Source organism: Pristis pectinata, chromosome 27, assembly GCF_009764475.1.
Source record: "Pristis pectinata isolate sPriPec2 chromosome 27, sPriPec2.1.pri, whole genome shotgun sequence".
Lineage (NCBI taxonomy): Eukaryota > Metazoa > Chordata > Chondrichthyes > Rhinopristiformes > Pristidae > Pristis > Pristis pectinata.
Window position 1 is genome coordinate 21,353,983 of NC_067431.1, and position 19,418 is coordinate 21,373,400.

The window sequence follows — 19,418 nt, forward strand, 5'->3', positions numbered from 1 at the left end:
GGGAAGTGGTGTTTATCTTTTAGGATAAACCAGTAACAAGATTATTTATCTAACTTTTAGGGCTAAACTTGGAAAAGTTTATTTTCTCATCAGTTCTGAAAGGTAAACAATTGTTTGTCTCTCTATAGCTGCTGTCTACTCTGCTGAGGGTTTGCAGCTTTTAAGCTTGCGTTGTGTTTTTGTTTTTGTGTGTTCCAGCTGGATCCCCTCAGGTCCCATCCTGTCTCTCCCCTGTGCTTCACTGGGCCATGGCTGACGCCCAGCACCAGCCTGAGTCTGGGGTAACCAGGGGTAACCAGAGGTAACAGCGTGCCCGCTGCCTAGCGACTGACTGTCCAATGGGCGCCGGCATAACTCCGATGGTGCGCAGTAAGGACGCGGGCTATTGGCTTGCTGGCAGAGGGCAGCATGTCTGGGAAGGTGGACCCGGAGCTGGAGCGGTTCCTGCGGGAGGTGGATGAGATCAGTAAGTGGAGGGGAGGTGGAGGGAGAGGGGTGGGGGGAGAGGGGGAGGGGGGGGGTGGGGGGAGAGGGGGAGGGGGGGGGGGTGGGGGGAGAGGGGGAGGGGGGGGGGGTGGGGGGAGAGGGGGAGAGGGGGAGGGGGGGGGTGGGGGGAGAGGGGGAGGGGGGGGGGGTGGGGGGAGAGGGGGAGAGGGGGGAGGGGGGGGGGGTGGGGGGAGGGGGGAGGGGGGGGGGGGGGAGAGGGGGGGAGGGGGGGGGGGGGGGAGGGGGGGGGGGGGAGGGGGGGGGGAGGGGGGGGGGGGGGGAGGGGGGGGGGAGGGAGGGGGGGGAGGGGGGGGGGGGGGGAGGGGGGGGGGGGGAGGGGGGGGGAGGGGGAGGGAGGGGGGAGGGGGGGGAGGGGGAGGGGGGGGGAGGGGGGGGGGGAGGGGAGGGGGGGGGAGGGGGGAGGGGGGGAGGGGAGGGGGGAGGGGGGGAGGGGGGGGAGAGGGGGGAGAGGGGGGGGGGGGGGGGAGAGGGGGGGGGGAGGGGGGGGAGGGGGGAAGAGGGGGGGGAGGGGGGGGGGGGGGGAGGGGGGGGGGGGGAGGGGGGGGGGGGGGGGGAGAGGGGGGGAGGGGGAGGGGGAGGGGGGGGGGGGGGGAGGGGGGGGAGGGGAGAGGGGGGAGGGGGGGGGAGGGGGGAGGGGGGGGGAGGGGGGGAGGGGGGGAGGGGGGAAGGGGGGGGAGGGGGAGAGGGGGGGGGGGGGGGAGGGGGGAGAGGGGGGGGGGGGGGGAGGGGGGGGGGGGGGGAGAGGGGGGGGAGAGGGGGGGGGGGGGGAGGGGTGGAGGGGGGGGGGGGGGAGGGAGGGGGAGGGGGAGGGGGGGAGAGGGGGGGAGGGGGGGGGGGGGAGGGGAGAGGGGGGGGGAGGGGGGGGGGGGGGGGGGGGGAGGGGGGGGGGAGGGGGGAGAGGGGGGGGAGGGGGGGGGAGAGGGGGGGAGGGGGAGAGGGGGGGAGGGGGGAGGGGGGGGAGGGGGAGAGGGGGGGGGGGGGGGGAGGGGGGAGGGGGGGGGGGAGGGGGGGGGGGGGGAGGGGGGAGGGGGGGGAGAGGGGGGGGAGGGGGGGAGGGGGGGGGGGGGGGAGAGGGGGGGGGGGGGGGGGAGGGGGGGGGGGGGAGGGGGAGGGGGGGGAGGGGGGGAGGGGGGGAGGGGGGGGGGGGGGAGAGGGGAGAGGGGGGGAGGGGAGGGGGGAGGGGGAGAGGGGGGGGAGAGGGGGGGGAGGGGGAGAGGGAGAGGGGGGGGAGGGGGAGAGGGAGAGGGGGGGAGGGGGAGAGGGGGGGGGGAGGGGGGGAGAGGGAGAGGGGGGGAGAGGGAGAGGGGGGGGAGGGGGGGAGAGGGAGAGAGGGGTAGAGGGAGTGGGGGGAGAGAGGGAGAGAGGGGGAGAGGGAGGGGAGAGGGGAGAGGGGTGGGAGGGGAGAGGGGTGGGGGGGGAGAGGGAGAGGGGTGGAGGGGGAGGGGGGGAAGGGGAGGGGGGGAAGGGGGGAAGGGAGGGGAGAGGGGGGAGAGGGGGAGGGGGAGGGGAGAGGGGGGGAGGGGAGAGGGGGGGAGGGGGTTGAGGGGGGAGGGGGAGAGGAGGAGAGGGGGAGGGGAGAGGAGGGGAGGGGGGAGGGAGAGGGGGGAGGGGGGAGAGAGGGAGGGCGAGGGGGGGAGGGGAGTGGTGAGGGGGAGGGGGGGAGAGGAGAGGGGGGGAGAGGGGAGGGGGGAGAGGAGGGGGGGAGGGGGGAGAGGGGGGAGGGGGGAGAGGAGAGGGGGAGGGGGGGAGAGGAGAGGGGGGGAGGGGGAGGGGAGGGGGGAGTGGAGAGGGGGGAGGGGGGAGAGGGGAGGGGGAGGGGGGAGAGGAGAGGGGGGAGGGGGGGAGAGGAGAGGGGGGAGGGGGGGAGGGGGGAGGGGGAGGGTGGGGGAGGGGGAGGGGTGGGAGGGAGGGGGGGAGGGGGAGGGGGGAGAGGAGAGGGGGGGAGGGAGAGGGGGGAGAGGAGAGGGGGGAGGGAGAGGGGGGAGTGGAGGGGGGGAGGGGGAGAGGGGGGAGAGGAGGGGGGAGGGGGAGAGGAGGGGGGAGGGGGAGAGGGGGGAGGGGGAGAGGGGGGAGAGGGGGGAGAGAGAGGGGGGAGGGGGAGACGGGAGAGAGAGAGGGGGAGGGAAGAGGGGGGGGACGGGAGAGGGGGGGAGGGGGGAGGGAGGGGGGGAGGGGGAGGGGAGGGGGGGGAGGGGGGAGGGGAGAGGGGGGGAGGGGGGAGGGGAGAGGGGGGGAGGGGAGAGGGGGAGGGGGGGAGGGGGGAGGGGAGAGGGAGGAGAGGGGGGGAGGGGGAGGGGCAGGGAGAGAGAGGGGGGAGGGGGGAGAGAGGGGGGAGGGGGGAGAGAGGGAGGGCGAGGGGAGGAGGGGAGTGGTGATGGGGAGGGGGGGGAGAGTCGGGAGGGACGGCGGGGGCAGGCGGGTGGGGTTGACGGGGACATGCCAAATAAGGCAGTGCATACTTAATTTTATTCAGTTACATCGGTGGTGCACGCCTAATTTTATTGAGTTTATATAGGGGGTGCCAACTTACCTTTCTTGTGATTATACTGGGGCTTGCGTAGCTACTTTTATGGAGTTTATATAGGGTTGTATGTGCCTACTTTTATGGAAAATATATCAGGTTGTGCATGCTGAATTTTATGCATTTCCTAGGGAGGAATGCATATAACTAATTCTATAAATTTTACATTAGGAGCATACATACGTACTTTTATAGGGTTTTGTGGAGATTCCATACCTAAGGTCACAGGTTTATAAAGGATAGGAACATCTAATTCTGTAGGCATTATATCGGAGGCAATTTATAGGGTTTTTATTGGGGCTGCAAGTCTCATTCTGTAGGGTTTAGATATGATGCACGTTCTTAATTATATCTATTTATGTAGGATTTAAATATTGTGCACATGTAATTCTATGGGGTTCATATTTATTGGGCACACATTGATATCAATATTTATATGTTTTTATGCAAAAGCAATTCTATTTTAGGTTTTGGAAATAATGACCATCTTTAATTCTATATAAAGGTTTGTAAGTCATATCCATTGTAATTCCACTTAAAGTGAAACAGTGTTATGTCTTGCATTTAGTATGTTCCTAAGCTCTGGAGTGCCCCCCATAAATCTTTGTGCCTCTTTATTTCTCTTTTCTCCTTGTACATTATCTGTTAGAGCTCTTGGTAACCTACCCTAATATCTCCTTTGTGAATTGGTTTCAAGTGTTGTTCTTGTTATCATTTTGGGACACAGCTTTGAAATAGAGAAGGTAGCTGTAAGAAAATTGTAAGTATTAGGAAATATATGGACAGTGCTAAACTGATAGATTCAATTCTCAGTTAAAGAGCTTCTGAAGAGAGAAAATAGGGTTCCATGTATGTATATATAATATATTTATGTGTGTGTGTGTGTGTACAGTGTGTGTGTATACTTCCATGAAGACTTTTGGATTTCAAGATCTTTTGCTCCTCCTGCTCCCTTTTCACTACTCGGTCTACGTAGAATACAAAGAAGTTGCTTTAATACTCAGTTTTTCTATTTTATTCTTTACATTTAGCGGATCTGGTTGAAGGAATTAGGTCTGATGATCCTGCAATACGAGACAAAGCTTTTCAGAAAGCAGACGAGAAGTTGGTGAAACATTCTGAAGAATCTGAGGTAGTGGAAGGATGCAGAGTGAAGATAAACCGGACACTGATTAACAAAAACCCTTCCACTGATGCACCACCCCAGAATCCTAATCTGCCAGGAAAATATGTGAGTTTTCAGTTGGTTTGGTCATTAGAATGTCATTAATGCTTGTTCACTTGTGGCACTGTGATTCAAAGAATGTACATCTCTGATATTCTACTGTTGGACTATATTTTGAAATAGTTTTATGCAGATGGCACTGCTTGCCTTATATCATGTCTCACTTTGAACATTATTGGTGTGAGATCAGTATTGGTGTAAAACTAAAGTACATTTTGTGAAGTTTAGGGTGTAAAATGCCACAATTGGTCACCTTTATGGATGCTGACTGAACCTGTATTGTGTTTTGGTATTTTTGAATTTTGTAGCATTTTGCTTCAAACTAGGGGACACTTGTGAGGAATCAAAATTCACTTTGCAGGACATTATATAAGTTGAATGAGGCAACAGAGGCTAAGTGAGAAATGTACTGGTAAGATGGCAGTAAACTTAGTCTTTAAAGTCTGATACAAGCTGAGTTAGAGATACAAGTCTTGGAGCTTGGGAGCTGTTGGGATTCAGCCAGTTTCATTTAAGTGAGTCCTGGATTTATGCAGACTTGCTGCAAGTCTGGGGACACTGAGTGACAAAACTGCAGGTATGAGTGGGCATCTGTATGTATAGTCATGTACAGCATGTGTGTTAAGTCCATGCAGCAAAACCTGTTTTCCAGTCATCCTGGATATTAATGTCATTGGGCAAAGACCTCAAACTGCCCTTATTGTGGTAGCTGCTGTGCAACAGCCAACCTACATTAAAAGAATTCACACACGGGCCTCCCAGAAACAGGTCATTTTTGACCTTGGAAGACCATCTAATAAGGGAATATGTGAAATAGTTTTAGGTTTCAGGTTGCTTTAGGGAAAGGCAAACTTGACAAGTATTAAATAACAGAAAGTGTCTGCATTTATATTAAATCTAAAGATCACCCCAGGGACAGGAATAATATCTCAGAGCATTTTCAATATTCTAGTGTTCCTAAGCAAGATATTATTCTAAACTAAGTGTAATTTTGCATTCCTGGATGTTGATTTCAGCTGCAAATATCTTTGGTTCATTATGATTCATTTGGACCAAATTAGTGGTCAGTTACCAGTTACGGTTTACTTTCGCCTAAACTGTAACTACATTACTAGGTTACAGTTATTATCTGGTAGCTCTTAGTGATTTTTCAGGGTGCCTGTCTTTCGGTGACAACTGACTTTTTCAAAATCTGATTCTCACAGGAAATGCAAGGGAACAGGGAAATGAGCCAAGGTAAGATGTATTTAAAAAAACAGATAATTTCTGACAAGTTTTTGTGTGGCTTTGAGGTGGTCTTTTATTATATGCAAATGAGTAAAGAGGCATCTTCCAGAGCAACTTGGAATATTGGACCTAGAAACTAGATGGTACAGCACTCTGTGTTTGTTATGTGGAATCTGATTTTGGTTAAAATGTTGATTGTAATTTGCAATTGCAATATCGTAGCATGCCTTGTACTGTTTATAGTGTGCACCATATGCCTGGCTTATGAAAATATTGCTAATTCAGCCCTGAGGAAACAATTGTTCATAACTGTGGGATAGCTACCCCAGTGTCTTCTGAGCTGGGGAATGAGGGACAATGTTGAGCTTTATCTACCCTGGGGATATCTGACGTTGGCACTGTGCCCAAATGGAAAATGCTCATTCCCTAGTATTAATACCTCCCACCTGATAAACAATTTGTCATAGAATCTCGGTGCAACTTAGTAAAAGGAAGCTTAGCTTTAAGGTTTTTTTATCGCCGAATATCTTTTTGTGGCATTTTAGAGAATTTCTTATCAATTCTTGAGAGAGATGCAGAAGAGAGAGGAAAAAGAAGAAAAGAAGGTCAAAGGCTGGCCAGCGGTGAGCGATGCATCCATAAACCCTCCTGTGCTCGTTATTTACTAAATTAGGTCATGATTAAGGCCCCATCTAAAATGCAGAATGAACTTTAAAAAAAAAAGGTGGGGACACTGAAGGAAATGTTATATTATATCAACAGCAGTAATTTTGAAAGTCACTCAGCATATTTGTTTCACGGTGGGGAAAGACGAAATACAGCTTAAACTACATAAAGACAATTGATGCTTTCTTTAAAACATGTCATACCTGCTAATAAAGATATTGTTTTGTGGCTCCTATTGAGAGGAGCAACTGTCAGTCATTTTACCTGAGTGAGGACTGTGGATGAATGGGGCAACACTTAGCACCAATGACACAGTACATGGGGAAACTGCTTTGCTCCCTTTCACACCCTGGCCATGGGAGATGTGGTCTCAATACTTGGCCTGATCCATTCCTGGGAGCTGGTCCCACCAGTCCACTGATAACCCCTCACCTGTGGGCAGACGGGCTCCCTGAAATCTCTGGAGGCAGGCCATCAACACTATTTCTCTGCTCTCTGTCAGTTCCTATTCCCTGACCTGGGTCTGCATGCACTCCCAACTAGTACTGCTGTCACTGTCTCTCATTGCTATTTCTCACCTTTCTGGACTGGAGTTTTGGAACAATGTGATTCAGTGAGTGGGAGAGAAAGTCAGTGAGTGAAGGAGTGAGCAGGGCAGCACTTGCCACTGAATCCTTGGGCTAAAAGGTTGTGGCAAAGGCCCAATGTTGTGAGATCTGCAATTGCTGCAAAGTCATAATTAAGGTAGGGCGTCATTCATTACTGATCTTCCTGTCCAATTTCTATGTCATAGTAAATAATGTTTTTATTCAAATTGTGTTCTTGCTGCTACAGCTCTTAATTTCATAACTTCAGTGTTTATGATCCTTCTCTCTGTAACTTTGCTCATCAACCTGTCAATTGGATGGTTTCATCAATAGATAACCATGGCAAATCTCGTGACCACACCCTGCAGAGATATTACCTTTGTCCCATCCATCTCTCCACCATCTCTCAGCAACTTAAAGCTAACTCATTTTCTCTCATTCCGAGTTCTGATGAAAGGTCTTCAACCTGAAATGTTATCCCTGTCCCTTTCTACAGATGCTGCTCAATAGTCTGTGCTTAAGTCACACCCTTAATACACTAAAATGTCCCCATGTATTTCTTGGAGGAAGGAGGATGGATATGAAGTGCATTGTTGAAGAGATATATCTTGAGGAACTTTTTGGAATAGAGATCTAGCATAGGGATTTTTGATATCATCTTTTCAGTATTTTTCCTTCTGTTTTCCCTTTCACTTTCGTCTATGTTTATGTTTTTAATCTCAATGTAATCTTAGAGTCGTAGAGTTAAACAGCACAGAAACGGGCCCTTTGGCCCAACTTGTTCATGCTGATCAAGGTGCCTTCCTGAGCTAGTCCAATTTGCCTGCATTTGGCCCATTTCCCTCCAAACATTTCCTACCCATGAAAGTGTCCAAATGTCCTTCAAACGTCGTAATTGTACCCGCTTCTACAGCTTCCTCTTGCAGCTCATTCCACGTACTCACCACTCTCTACGTGGAAAAACTTGCCCCTCAGATCCTCTTTAATCTTTGCCCCTCACCTTAAACCTATGCCCTCTAGGTTTAGACTCTCCTACCATGGGTAAAAAGATTACAATCACCCACCTTATCCATGATTTTATCTTCTGCAGCATTAAAAGAGAAGGGGAATGCAGCGTTTGAAAAGGAGGACTATGTTGCTGCTGTGCAGTACTACACAGAAGGCCTGGAAAAACTTCGAGATTTTCAAGCCCTGTACACCAACCGAGCACAGGTATGCGTAACCATTTAAATGGCTACTTCTCTTTATCGAAAACCGCCCACAAAAATAGACGTTAACGGAGGTGGATGTCACATATAGGTTACACAATTTATTTCCTCCTCAAGACAAGAAGCTGCCTAAGACCAGCAAAGGTAAATGACCTCTTCTTGCCCCTATGTTACTATAGCACAAGGTGGTTGTTGGAACAGTGAGGTATGGTTTTACGTAGTGTGTTGTTGCATGTCTCAGAAATGTTTCAAATCCTACCATGAATTACTCTAAAGGGTGTGACCATGGTTGCTTTGCTAGGGAGAGAAATAACTAGTATTGGTTAATTTATTTCGGACAGTTTCAGTTGGCCAGCATGTGTTCACTCAATAAATCCGTGGATCCATAAGATTCATCAAAATTGTCAAAAGAGGGAGATGGGGCATTGATATGAAAGAATCATTTATTGATGGAATTTCCAATTGTGCAGAATATTCTAGTATTTGCAGACATTAATAGTTAAAATTCCTAGTTCTGGCCAAGTCAACTCACTGAGCCAAATGGACTAATGTGGACATGTTGGGGTGGCTGTCAAAAAGAATAAAAGTGCTTCCTTAGAGTCATAGGATCATACAGCACGAAAACAAGCCCTTCAGCCCAACTGGTCCATGCCAACCAAGATTCCCATCTAAGCTGGTCCCATTTGCTTGTGTTTGGCTCATATCCCTATAAACCTTTCCTATCCATGTACTTGTCCAAAAACCTTTGAAATGTTGCTGATGTACCTGCCTCATCTACTTCCTCTTGCAGCTCATTCCATATATTGTATATTCTGTATATACTGTATATACATTACATATATATTTCCCCTCAGGCTCCTATTAAATCTTTCCCCTCTCACCTTAAACCCATGCTGTCTAGCTCTTGATTCCCCAACCCTGGGAAAAAGACTGTGTGCATTCACCCTATCTATGCACCTCATGATTTAATACACCCCTGTAAGATCACCCTTTATTCTCCTACCCTCCAATGAAAAAAGTCCCAACCCACTCAACCTCTCTCCATAACTCAGTCCCTTGAGTCCCAGCATCATCCTTGTAAATCTCCTCTGCACTCTTTCCAGCTTAATGGCATCTTTCCCATAGCGGGGTGACCGAAACTGAACCAAGTATTCCAAATGTGCCCTCACCAGCATCTTGTACGACTGCAATGTAACATCCCAGCTTCTATACAAATGCCCTGACTGATGAAGGCCAATATGCCTAAAGCCTTCTTCAGTTGCCACCCTGTCTGCCTGTGATGCCACTTTCAGGGAACCTAGTACTTGCACTTCAAGGTCCCTCTATTCTACAACTTTCCATTGAAAGTTCTACCCTCATTTGTCTTCCCAAAATGTGACACCTTACACTTATCCGAATTAAATTCCATTTGCCATTCCTCAGCCCACTTACCCAGCTGATCAAGATGCCTCTGTAAATCCTAATAACCATCTTCATTGTCAACGACACCACCTATTTTGGTGTCATACAAACTTATTAACCATGCCTTGTAGGTTCTCATCCAAATCATTGATATACATGACAAATAGCAATCGGCCTAGCACTGAGTCCTTGGGAACACCACAAGTTACAGGCCTCCAGTCCAAAAAACAACCTTCCACCATCACTCTCTGTTTCCTACGATCAAGCCAATTGTGTATCCAATTAACTAGCTCTCCCTGAATCCTTGCGATCAGACTTTCCATAGCAGCCTACCATGCAGAACCTCATCTCACTGAAATCCAAATAGACAACGTCTGCCACTCTACCCTCATTGACCTTCTTGTTTATTTCTTCAAAAAACTCAATCAAATTCGTGAGGTATGATTTCCCATGAACAAAGCCATGCTGACCAACTCTAATCAACCCGTCTTTTCAAATGTGTGGATATCTTATCCCTCAGAATCCCCCGTAGTAACTCACTTACCACAGATGTTACGCTTACTGATCCATAGTTCCCAGTGTTCCGAATGTTCCGTTACGCAACTGGAATTTAGGGTCAAAGCAGATTTTGGGGATAGAATAGAGAAAGTGGATGCAAAATTTGTAATGTTAAATGTCTAACAAAACTCGAGCTCAATAAACTATTTCAGACAAGGCAACAAAAAATTCAGCTTTTGTAAAAGATGAAAGGTTGTAGCATGAATTACAAAGGTTAATGGTTTGAGGATTGTTTTCTCTACAGCATCACTGTAGATTGGAAATTGTGGAAGAATACATTATCCATTGTCTTTAGTATATAATGGTTTTCTTTTAAAATAGCCTGAGGTGGATGGTGGTGTAGAATGCAGATTATCTGGAAAGTACAAGTATTTACAAATGAGAAATAGAGCCCACCATGACTTGGCTTCGTTTATCTTACTCCTCTCTCAAAAAGCGCTGACTGTTCTTGTATTTGTTTCATTATCTGTTTCATTGGCCTTTCCTGGTGATATATTTCAGACCTTTATTCATTTGAATGGAAATGTCTGTCCAGCTTTACTACAGTTGATTTGCCTAATTTCTGATTTTCTGTCGTAATTTTACATCTACAAAATATGTGTTTTCTATTTTCAGGCATACATCAAGCTAGGAAAATATGAAGATGCAATCAGTGATTGTGAATGGGCTTTGAAGGTGAGGATACTTGTATCTGAGGACATGAACCTGACTCTGTGTTTCTTATGTCAAAGTATTGGTTAGTCATTTCAATTTCAGCCATGTATGTAACTTTTTTTTCTACAATATGACAGTGAATTTGGTAACTGTACATTGGGTCCAATATTCAGGATCTTTCCCTTTCTAAGTCACTCGAGTGTGAAGGTTAACAATTAGAGACACAGGAGACTGCAGATCCTGGAATCTGAAGCAAAAAAACAAACTGCTGAGGAACTCAGCAACTGGGAGACTGAGGCAGCTGGGTGAAAGGTGGAAGCAGACACGGAGAAAAAGAGGCAGATGGAATCAGGTGGCAGGAAGAGAGGGGAAGGTGAAGCTGGTGGGGGGGTGGTGATAAGCTGGGACACAGGCTACCTGTGCTTGAATATGATGTAAAGAAAGTGATAATGGAAACTGTTAAAGGAGAGATGAAGGGCTGTGGGAATCCAGTGGGTGAAATGTGTGGCTAGTAGGTGGAGGGGGAAGGGGAGGCAAATGGGTGATGGGCTGGGGGGGGTGGGTGCGGGGGGCATGTGAAAGGGAGGATTGAAGGTGCTGCTTGACCCACTGAATTCCTTCAGCAGTTTTTGCATCTGCAGACTCTTGTATCTCAATTGAAATGAAACATACTATGCTATAGGCATGAACATAGAACAGCACAACACACAGGAACAGGCCCTTCAGCCCATGATGTCTGTGCTGAACACGATGCCGAATTAAACTAAATCTCTTCTGCCTGTACGTAATCCATATCACTCCATTCCCTGCATATTCATGTGCTAGCTAACAGCTTCTTAAACACCACTATTGTATCTGCTTCCACTACTACTCCTTGTGCACTCTGTGTAAAAGAAAAACTTGCCTCACACATCTCCTTTAAACTTACTCCCTCTCACCTTAAATGCATGTCCTCTAGTACTTGACATTTCTACCCTGGGAAAAAGATTCTGACTGCCTACCCTATCTATGCCTCTCATAATCTTATAAACTTCTATCAGGTCTCCCCTCAGCCTCCGATGCTCCAGCGAAAATAACCCAAGTTTGTCCAACCTCTCCTTATTGCTCATAGCCTCTCATCCAGGCAGCATCCTGGTAAATCTTTTCTGCAGTCTCTCCAAAGCCTCCACATCCTTCCCATAATGCTGTGATCGGAATTCAACACAATACTCTCAAGTGCGGTGTAACCAAGGTTTTATGTAGCTGCCACATGACTTCCTTTCTCTTCTACTCAATGCCATACATGAGTTGATTGTAAAATAAAATAACACATTGGGCACATCCTTTCATAAAACAAAGATAAATTTTCTAGTTACTGATCAAATTTCATTGGGACAGTGCATCTATTTCATGATTTTAAAAGGTATTTTGAAAGTAAGTGCTAATAATTTGGGGTGGGCTTGAGTCCATTAATTATCTACGGTTGGAATTATTCACATTTTGTATTATGTCAAGGGTTGAAGGTTTATATAATGTGGACTGTATATCAGAAAATCTTGATGTAGCTTCTGCACAATAATTATTGTAAACTGCAATTGCTGATGTTTAGCTAAAAGATGCAGTTATATTTCACACAAGGAAAATCCAACAAGCAGCAGAGATGAACAATCAATTCATTTGTTTTGCATGGTATTATTTGAGCTTGGAATGCCAAAATCATACATAGGTGCTGAGAAATTAGATCATGGTTTGCCTGTCTTTTAGGTGCCAGTCATACGGAATTGGGTTTTGCCTGGAGTTTCTCCTGCTCACAAACTTCTAGACAGAAGCATGCCAATTGTGAAATTGGATTAGGTACTTCCATGCACATAATCTTAATCCAGTATCAAGTAGACCTTTTGGGATTATTCAAGTAACACCCATTTCCACCTGTACTGACATATATTGGAGCTCAGTCCTCGAAGCTGTGACTCTGTTGACATTGGGAGATTTGCAAGGCCAGTTTCAGACTGATTACTAGCTGCTGAGACACCTGCCAAAGTTCACATTGTGTGCCACAAATAACAAGGAATATTTCTTTAAACATTTCTTAAAACATTCTACGGGTGCCTCAGTGTGACGTTGCTGGTAGCGCTCCATTACTGGAGGCCTCATTATGGCCATAGCTATCAGGTTGGTTTGGGAAGCTTGGGTCAGGAAGCATAGATATGCCCATTAGCAGAGAGGCTATTCCTAGAGTCTTCAGAGATGCCATATCCTATCTAGAGCTCTTTTTCATTTTCAAGCTTATGATTTCCAAGCCTGTCATCATTGAGAAATGTGGAATGTTATGCTCTTGTGCCTGGACTCTGTGAAAGTCAAACACAGGTTGATTCATAATTTCTTTGTCACAACATTTTTTTCAAGCAGCCACATCAATTTTTTTTACCATGTCTGTCAGTTTGCTGTTTACCACTGCACCAGAGAGGTCACCTATGCACTGTATTCACAAGGCAATTATTCATCTACTTTGGTTTTAGTGAGGGACAGTTGACTTCTGGGGCACTAGGAGTTGCCCTTAATGCTGTTTTCCTGTAAATCCAGGCAGCCTTGACTGTAACCTGCTTATAAGATCCTAGCCCTTATCATCAGGAGGAATGGATTCTCATCCCTCAATGTGAAGATTGCTTTATGTTATGAGAAAAATTGCCCACTGGTGAATGCCTTACTTCCAGGAAGTGTGCATGAATCTTCCACCTGGAGGGAGACCACGCTACCAGTTGTTTTCAGTGAGGAATGGATTCAAAGACCACCTTCTACTTCTGTGGATGCTCACACCAGTGAATACTCCAATCATGGTAGCTGAATGTAAATATAATGAGAGCTATAGAAGTACCAGAATAATACTGGAAAACTATGGGATCCCTGCAGTACATGCCAAGTAAATTTTCAGTCTTCATAGTCATGTGCAACACTTTGCACAACCTAGCAAATAATCAAGTGCCCAAAGAAACCCATAGCCTGAGATCCATGAGGCATATCCTAAAGAGCAGTAGGCGCAAGGGAGTCTGGAGAAAGAAGGGATATTGCAGGGGTTTCATTCTCAGCATCCATGGCCTCAGAGTGGAGACGGGAAGCATTGTTGGCATGAGCTATGATGTACTCTCTGATAGAGAGGTACTTCTCCTAAGGAGCCTGCAAAATCATATTTCCCAACTCAAGCCAAGTGACTTACTCTACACTCCAATTTTTATCCACTTAGAGCACAAATTATCAGGTGAAGCAGCCCAGAAGACACCCAAGGATTACTTGAATGCTGCTTTGCAAGTTTGGGAACACTGGTTGCTACATAAGAATTCCTGTTTTCTTGCCTTATGTGGCTTGTTGCAATATCTCTGTATATTCTGATGGGTAGCACCTTACTTAAAGAACTTGTATCTTAGCATTTAATATATTTCTCATGAGCATTTCCACTCTGCATGTGAAACAGTGGTGTGAAGATCATGGCATATCTTGTGAGGATGTGGAATTTCTTTTAGTGTTGCTCTATTTTGCAGAAATTGGCACTCTTGGGGGTAATACTGTAGTCACCTCATGTTGTCTGTTCTAATGGTGAACCTGTCAGGTCTCCTGTTCCTCCCTATTGTACAGGTTCTTCTTATGAATCTCATTGACCATAACTTGCATTTTCCTTCAGATAAATAATGGAACTCTCTCCCTGTCTCTTGCAGCCTCTGTCTCCACCAGTGGCAGGTCCTGTTTCAGTAATTGCTTCTTGGTGTAACCCACCCTGGTGCTGTTTCATTTCTTTTATTTAATCTATTTTTCAATGCTTTTGCAGGGGACAAGTTTGGAAGTTAATGCTAAATGGACCTATAGTGCACAAAAAATAGTGCAATCCAATTTATAAGCAAGGCAAGGAAGAATTCTTTTGTCTTCTTTCAATATTACTGGGAACTTTAATGTCCACTACCATTTTGACAGATGAATGGGACCTCATTTGATAGAACCACTGATGGTGCAGCACTCACTTTGTGCTCTACTGAAGTATCAGTCTAATTTCTGTACTTGGCTCCTAAAATTTGCTGCATCCTACACTTAATGGATGACTAGCAATCAAACTTATTTGTTTAGAATACTGTTACATTAGCTTTGGTCATTTAATTTGCTATTCTTTGTTTTATGATTTCAGTGCAATGAGAATTGTGTAAAGGCCTATGTCCATATGGGAAAAGCCAATTTAGGTTTAAAGAAGTATGAGGAGGTAAGGTCTTTCCTTAGATATTCATTCTGATAAGTCTGGGACAAAAACTAGTTGCTTTAAATTGCTCAAATGCCTTTCCGGTTAGCTACATTACAGTTGGCTGACAAGTCAATTTCAATCTCTTTCAAATGTAAGTTGTTGAACTAATTAAATGGAAATCATGGTAGACAATACTAATACTTAGCTGCTGCTTTTGCCATTTTCTTCCCCTGGTTAAGTAGAGGTTGGGCTTCTGAAAGATTAAAGCCAATTGGCCATTTGTATTTATTTCTACTTTTGGGTATTCCACAACACTATTTTGTCAATATTCAAGTAAGTTTATTATTAAATAATTTCACTGCCAATGCAATCATAATATTTTGCTGAAGTTTAAAAGCCTAAATCAAAAGGAAAAAAGTTTGTTTTTAAGATGAGTTATAAATGAAATCAGCAGTTAGGCTGTAGGACAAACAAATTTTTGATTAAAATTAGAGTTTATTAAAATCTTGTATTGATTCCAGACATGATTAGTATTTCATCAAAGCCTTAGTGAATGTCTGTATCTGTTTACATTATAACTTAAGTGACCTTTCATATCATAACTTTAGAAAACATAAGGAAGGAGTTGTGATCATTAGACTGAAGAGCAGTGTTTAAGTAACAACAGATAGACTTTGTAGTATTTAAGTGTAACTTCACCATAACAGCAGAATAATATATTGTCTTTAACATGATATAATAATCCTGATATTATAAAACAGAACGTTATTTCACTTGAACAAGTTTGTTCAGCTAATTTTCGTACTTGTAAGAATGATGTTTTCAGGGCTATGTTTCATTTTGGGGTTCAGATGACTGTATTAACTTTGCTGTCGCAGTTGCTGATTTTCAGTAAGCTATTCCACTGAGTGATCAATGAAGTGATCAGGGTAATTAATTATCAGCATTGCTGAAGTGGGAAACACTGATCCAAATGAGCTTATGTTCTCTACCAGGCTCGGCAGTGTTATCAGAAGATAATCACGATCGATCCAAACCGGGAAAAGCTGGCTAAAGGTATGAGAAATGTTGAGTTTAAGAAGCACCAAATAATCCAATATAAAGAAATATACATGTGTGCTTAATCCATGTTTATTTAAAATCTGCTTTAGAGTTACTGGTTAGAGATTTCCTATGGTATGTTGTGGCTACTAAAGTGCCAGATTTGGTCCTAATTCAGAGTTTGTTGTTCTCAGGAAGGATAGCATTTGGGGTGCTATATTTGGACTTGAGGTCCCAAACTATGGATGAGAAAATAAACAGTTCTAATCATTATCCAGTAATTATTGCTAAAATATTTGGTGGCATTTTTTAAATTCATGAACCCAGACATTGTGTCAGTGAGACTTTTTAAGCATAGTATATGGAATTGTATTCTTTAAAGGAGCAGAAGGACCCTTAATTTAATTTGAAAAACACCAACTTCAACTGTGCAGTGCTCTCTCAGTACTAAACAGGTGTTAGCCTTGTTTTTGCGCTTGTGTCTCTGGAGTGGGACTTGAATCCACAGGTCTGAGTCAGCAGTTGTTACCCTCTGAGCTATAGCTGTTATCCTTTCCTTTTTCTGTTACTTTCATGATTATGGTTATGACTTCTAATACTAGAAGTACTGAATATAATTTTCTTGCCACTTAGAAAAATAGAAATTATATGTAACATTTTTCTAGGCTTTCTAGGCCAATATTACAATGCACAATAAATTTATACACTCAGCCATATGGGAAATGATAGACACAACTTAGTGGTTGTATTAAGATTCTAGTAATGTTTATAGTTTATAATACTTGTGTTTTTTAAATGCTGACAAATATGTAATTTATATTTAGAATACATAAATTTATTGGAATTAGCCCAAAAAAAGGAACAACAAGAGAAAAGAGTCATGGAAGAATTTGAACGGGGGAATGTGAATACAGCAACAGCACATGAAGTGCTGAAGAAATTATCCAGTCCCAATAAGATCCCCTTCTTCTACCTTGGTGGTGTGAGGTTTCTGACTGAACTGATGAAGGAGTGTAAGTAGGTTAAAAAAGAAAGTAATGTCTTCAGTTGTAAGAACTATCAAGAGGCATGAATTTTCGAGATGATGTTTTATTGCAATTGTGCTAATGTTGGATAAATGACATATCTATGGGCCTAAGTGAAAATATACATTTGTACTGTAAGCAGAAAATGCCCAAAATACACAGCAAACTTAGTAGAACTGAGGCCCCCATGTTAAAAAAAAAAGTTTGGGACCCAGGGTCTTGGTGTGTTCAAGGGAATGCAGGAATTAGCATCCAGTGAGTTAGATGCCGAACCATTGGGATTTCCAAATAATTGGAGAGTCAATTATCAGAACTTTATTGTATTCCATAGAAATATACAGTATAGAAAAATAGGAATAGGCCTGTTGGCCCTCTGAGCTTACTCCATTTTCCAAAATGGTCATGGCTGATCATATCTCATTAACATATTTCTGCATCTTCCCCACACTCCAAGGTGCACAGAAATCTATCTTTCTCCCTCTTACCTATGTTCAGGGGCTTGGCTTCAACAAATTTTTGTGGTAGAGGACTACAGATTCATTATTCTTGTAGCTTAGAAATTGGATTAAAAAAGAATATTTGCATCTTTATTGTGTGTCGAACCGGCATATCAGGTACGATTTGCAGTTTTTTTTATTTTCATTATTAAATGACAGTTTTGTTCAGTAGATTAACAACACCTTCACCACTGAATCTGAAGGTTGAGGCTTTAAGTCACCTGGGACTTTGTACCTTCCTACATATTTTTTTAAAAACTACTCAAAATCTTTTTTTTGTTAGCCCAACTGAACAAGTTTGCTTATCTCATTGTTACTGGTGGTGATAAATTTGAAACATTAATTCAACCTTTATTTACGAGCATTGATATATCTCTTTGGTATTTCTTTATCGAACTGTCCCATTATCATCTGCAGTAAAAGCTGATAAGATTAATTTACTTACAGACTTCAGTATAATTGATGTTTATCCATTGTTATAGGTACTGAGCAGACATTATTTAGAACAAATGGTGGATTTGGTGTTATCAATGACAATGAGGTTATAAGAAGGTAAGGTTGTCAGTATATGTATCAGATAATACCAATTCTGAGACCAGCTGAAGGTCTGGAAAACAAGGATAACATAGAGGTGTATTGAAATGTACTTTGCAGCCATTAACCTTTATGGCAGGTTCTTGAATAGGCACAATAATTCCTGGACAAGCTGCTGTGTCATCCAAGAGTAAATAAATGACAGCTCAAATATACCATGATGGCAGTGTGTGTTTTGAGTTGCACTGGTAAAATAATTATTTATCTGACACCAGGTCACATTTTGGCAGACAGTAGAGACTCTAGCTGGGCTTCATAGCAGCCACAGTATAACTGCTACAGGAGCTTCCCATCTCCAGCTGTCATTGCAGCATGCATATGTATAGATTAGATTCAGTTTACATTGATAGATGGACTCACTGCAAACTACCTGACATGTGACAAAAAATATTTCTTTACCAATGTGTACTTTACAAGTAAATTCATATTGAGTAACTGGAAAGGTTCCTTCATAGTGTGCAAGGCTGTTGATGTAGATTTCAAACATTTATTTCTTTCTGTATAAGAGTATGTGGTTGTATTCTTTATGAAATTAAGTATTTTTTTCCTTTTGAAAAGTGTTTGGATAACCACTCATTTCACTAGGGTATGTTTTGATAGTTTATATAATTTTGCAAGGATCAGCAATATATTGTGTTTTGATAGTTCATGTCTTTAACAGGAGTCTTGTCAGCTCAGAGAAAGAACTATGTGAGGTGGAACTTTGTGTTTCTGTCCTTGCGCTGTGGAAGGCCGTCTGTCATGAAAATGGTAATTAGGTGTACTCTACTGATTGGAGTTAATAGGTCATTCTTTTATTACTGTTCATTTAGTTCCTTTAATCTATCACGTTAGTGCACATGGTAGAGAAGAGGGAATGAGGAAAAACAAAGCTTTCAGTTGCACATATTGGGTAATGTCCTGATGATTGGGGACCTTAAGGGAAACATTCCATAAATGAAGGTAGGTTCAGGTCAGGTCCTGCGAATGGGCAACCAATTAGAACAAGTAAACTAAACCCATAATAATAACTGGTAATTAAGTTTAAAAAAAAGTAGGGCCAGAGGATGTAATTTAAAAGTAAGAATAAATTTAAACCTGGTGAATTGCATACGTAGGGTTGTAGACTGTGGTTTAAACTAATTAGAAGGGGGGAGTACTCCAGTGATGAGATGTTTAATAAATCAAAAAAATGAGGATAGAAAATTGTATTGTAGAAAATACAAGCGAAAGTATGCAACAGAAATTGAATCCAGAGTAAGTAAGAATTGCAAATAAAAATTCAAAGCTTGAGACTTTTTACTTGAAAGCACGTTAGCATTTGCAGCAAGATAAATGGGGGATTTGTGGAATTGATGACACAAATAGTAACATATGAGTAAGATCTAATAGCTATTGTGGTGACATGGTTGCAGGATGTCCAGGACTCTGTGCTCAGATTTCCGGGCTATACAATGTTCTAAAAGAACGGACCAAAAGGATTAGGAGGTGGGGTTATGTTGTTAATCAAGGAAGGATCAGAACGAT

General features: G+C 44.4%; 1 protein-coding gene across 1 annotated transcript in view; it reads left to right on the forward strand.

Annotated features, from left to right (window-relative positions):
* Window positions 1-333: 333 nt before the first annotated feature.
* Window positions 334-19,418, forward strand: part of ttc12 (tetratricopeptide repeat domain 12) — a 37,230-nt gene continuing 18,145 nt past the window's right edge. The window contains exons 1-11 of the mRNA XM_052039988.1: window positions 334-466; window positions 4,060-4,259; window positions 5,459-5,489; window positions 6,026-6,103; window positions 7,824-7,945; window positions 10,516-10,575; window positions 14,705-14,776; window positions 15,751-15,811; window positions 16,621-16,809; window positions 17,801-17,870; window positions 18,574-18,662. Of these exons, the coding sequence (XP_051895948.1) occupies window positions 409-466; window positions 4,060-4,259; window positions 5,459-5,489; window positions 6,026-6,103; window positions 7,824-7,945; window positions 10,516-10,575; window positions 14,705-14,776; window positions 15,751-15,811; window positions 16,621-16,809; window positions 17,801-17,870; window positions 18,574-18,662 (1,030 nt within the window). The 5' untranslated portion in view covers window positions 334-408. The remainder of the gene's footprint in view (window positions 467-4,059; window positions 4,260-5,458; window positions 5,490-6,025; window positions 6,104-7,823; window positions 7,946-10,515; window positions 10,576-14,704; window positions 14,777-15,750; window positions 15,812-16,620; window positions 16,810-17,800; window positions 17,871-18,573; window positions 18,663-19,418) is intronic.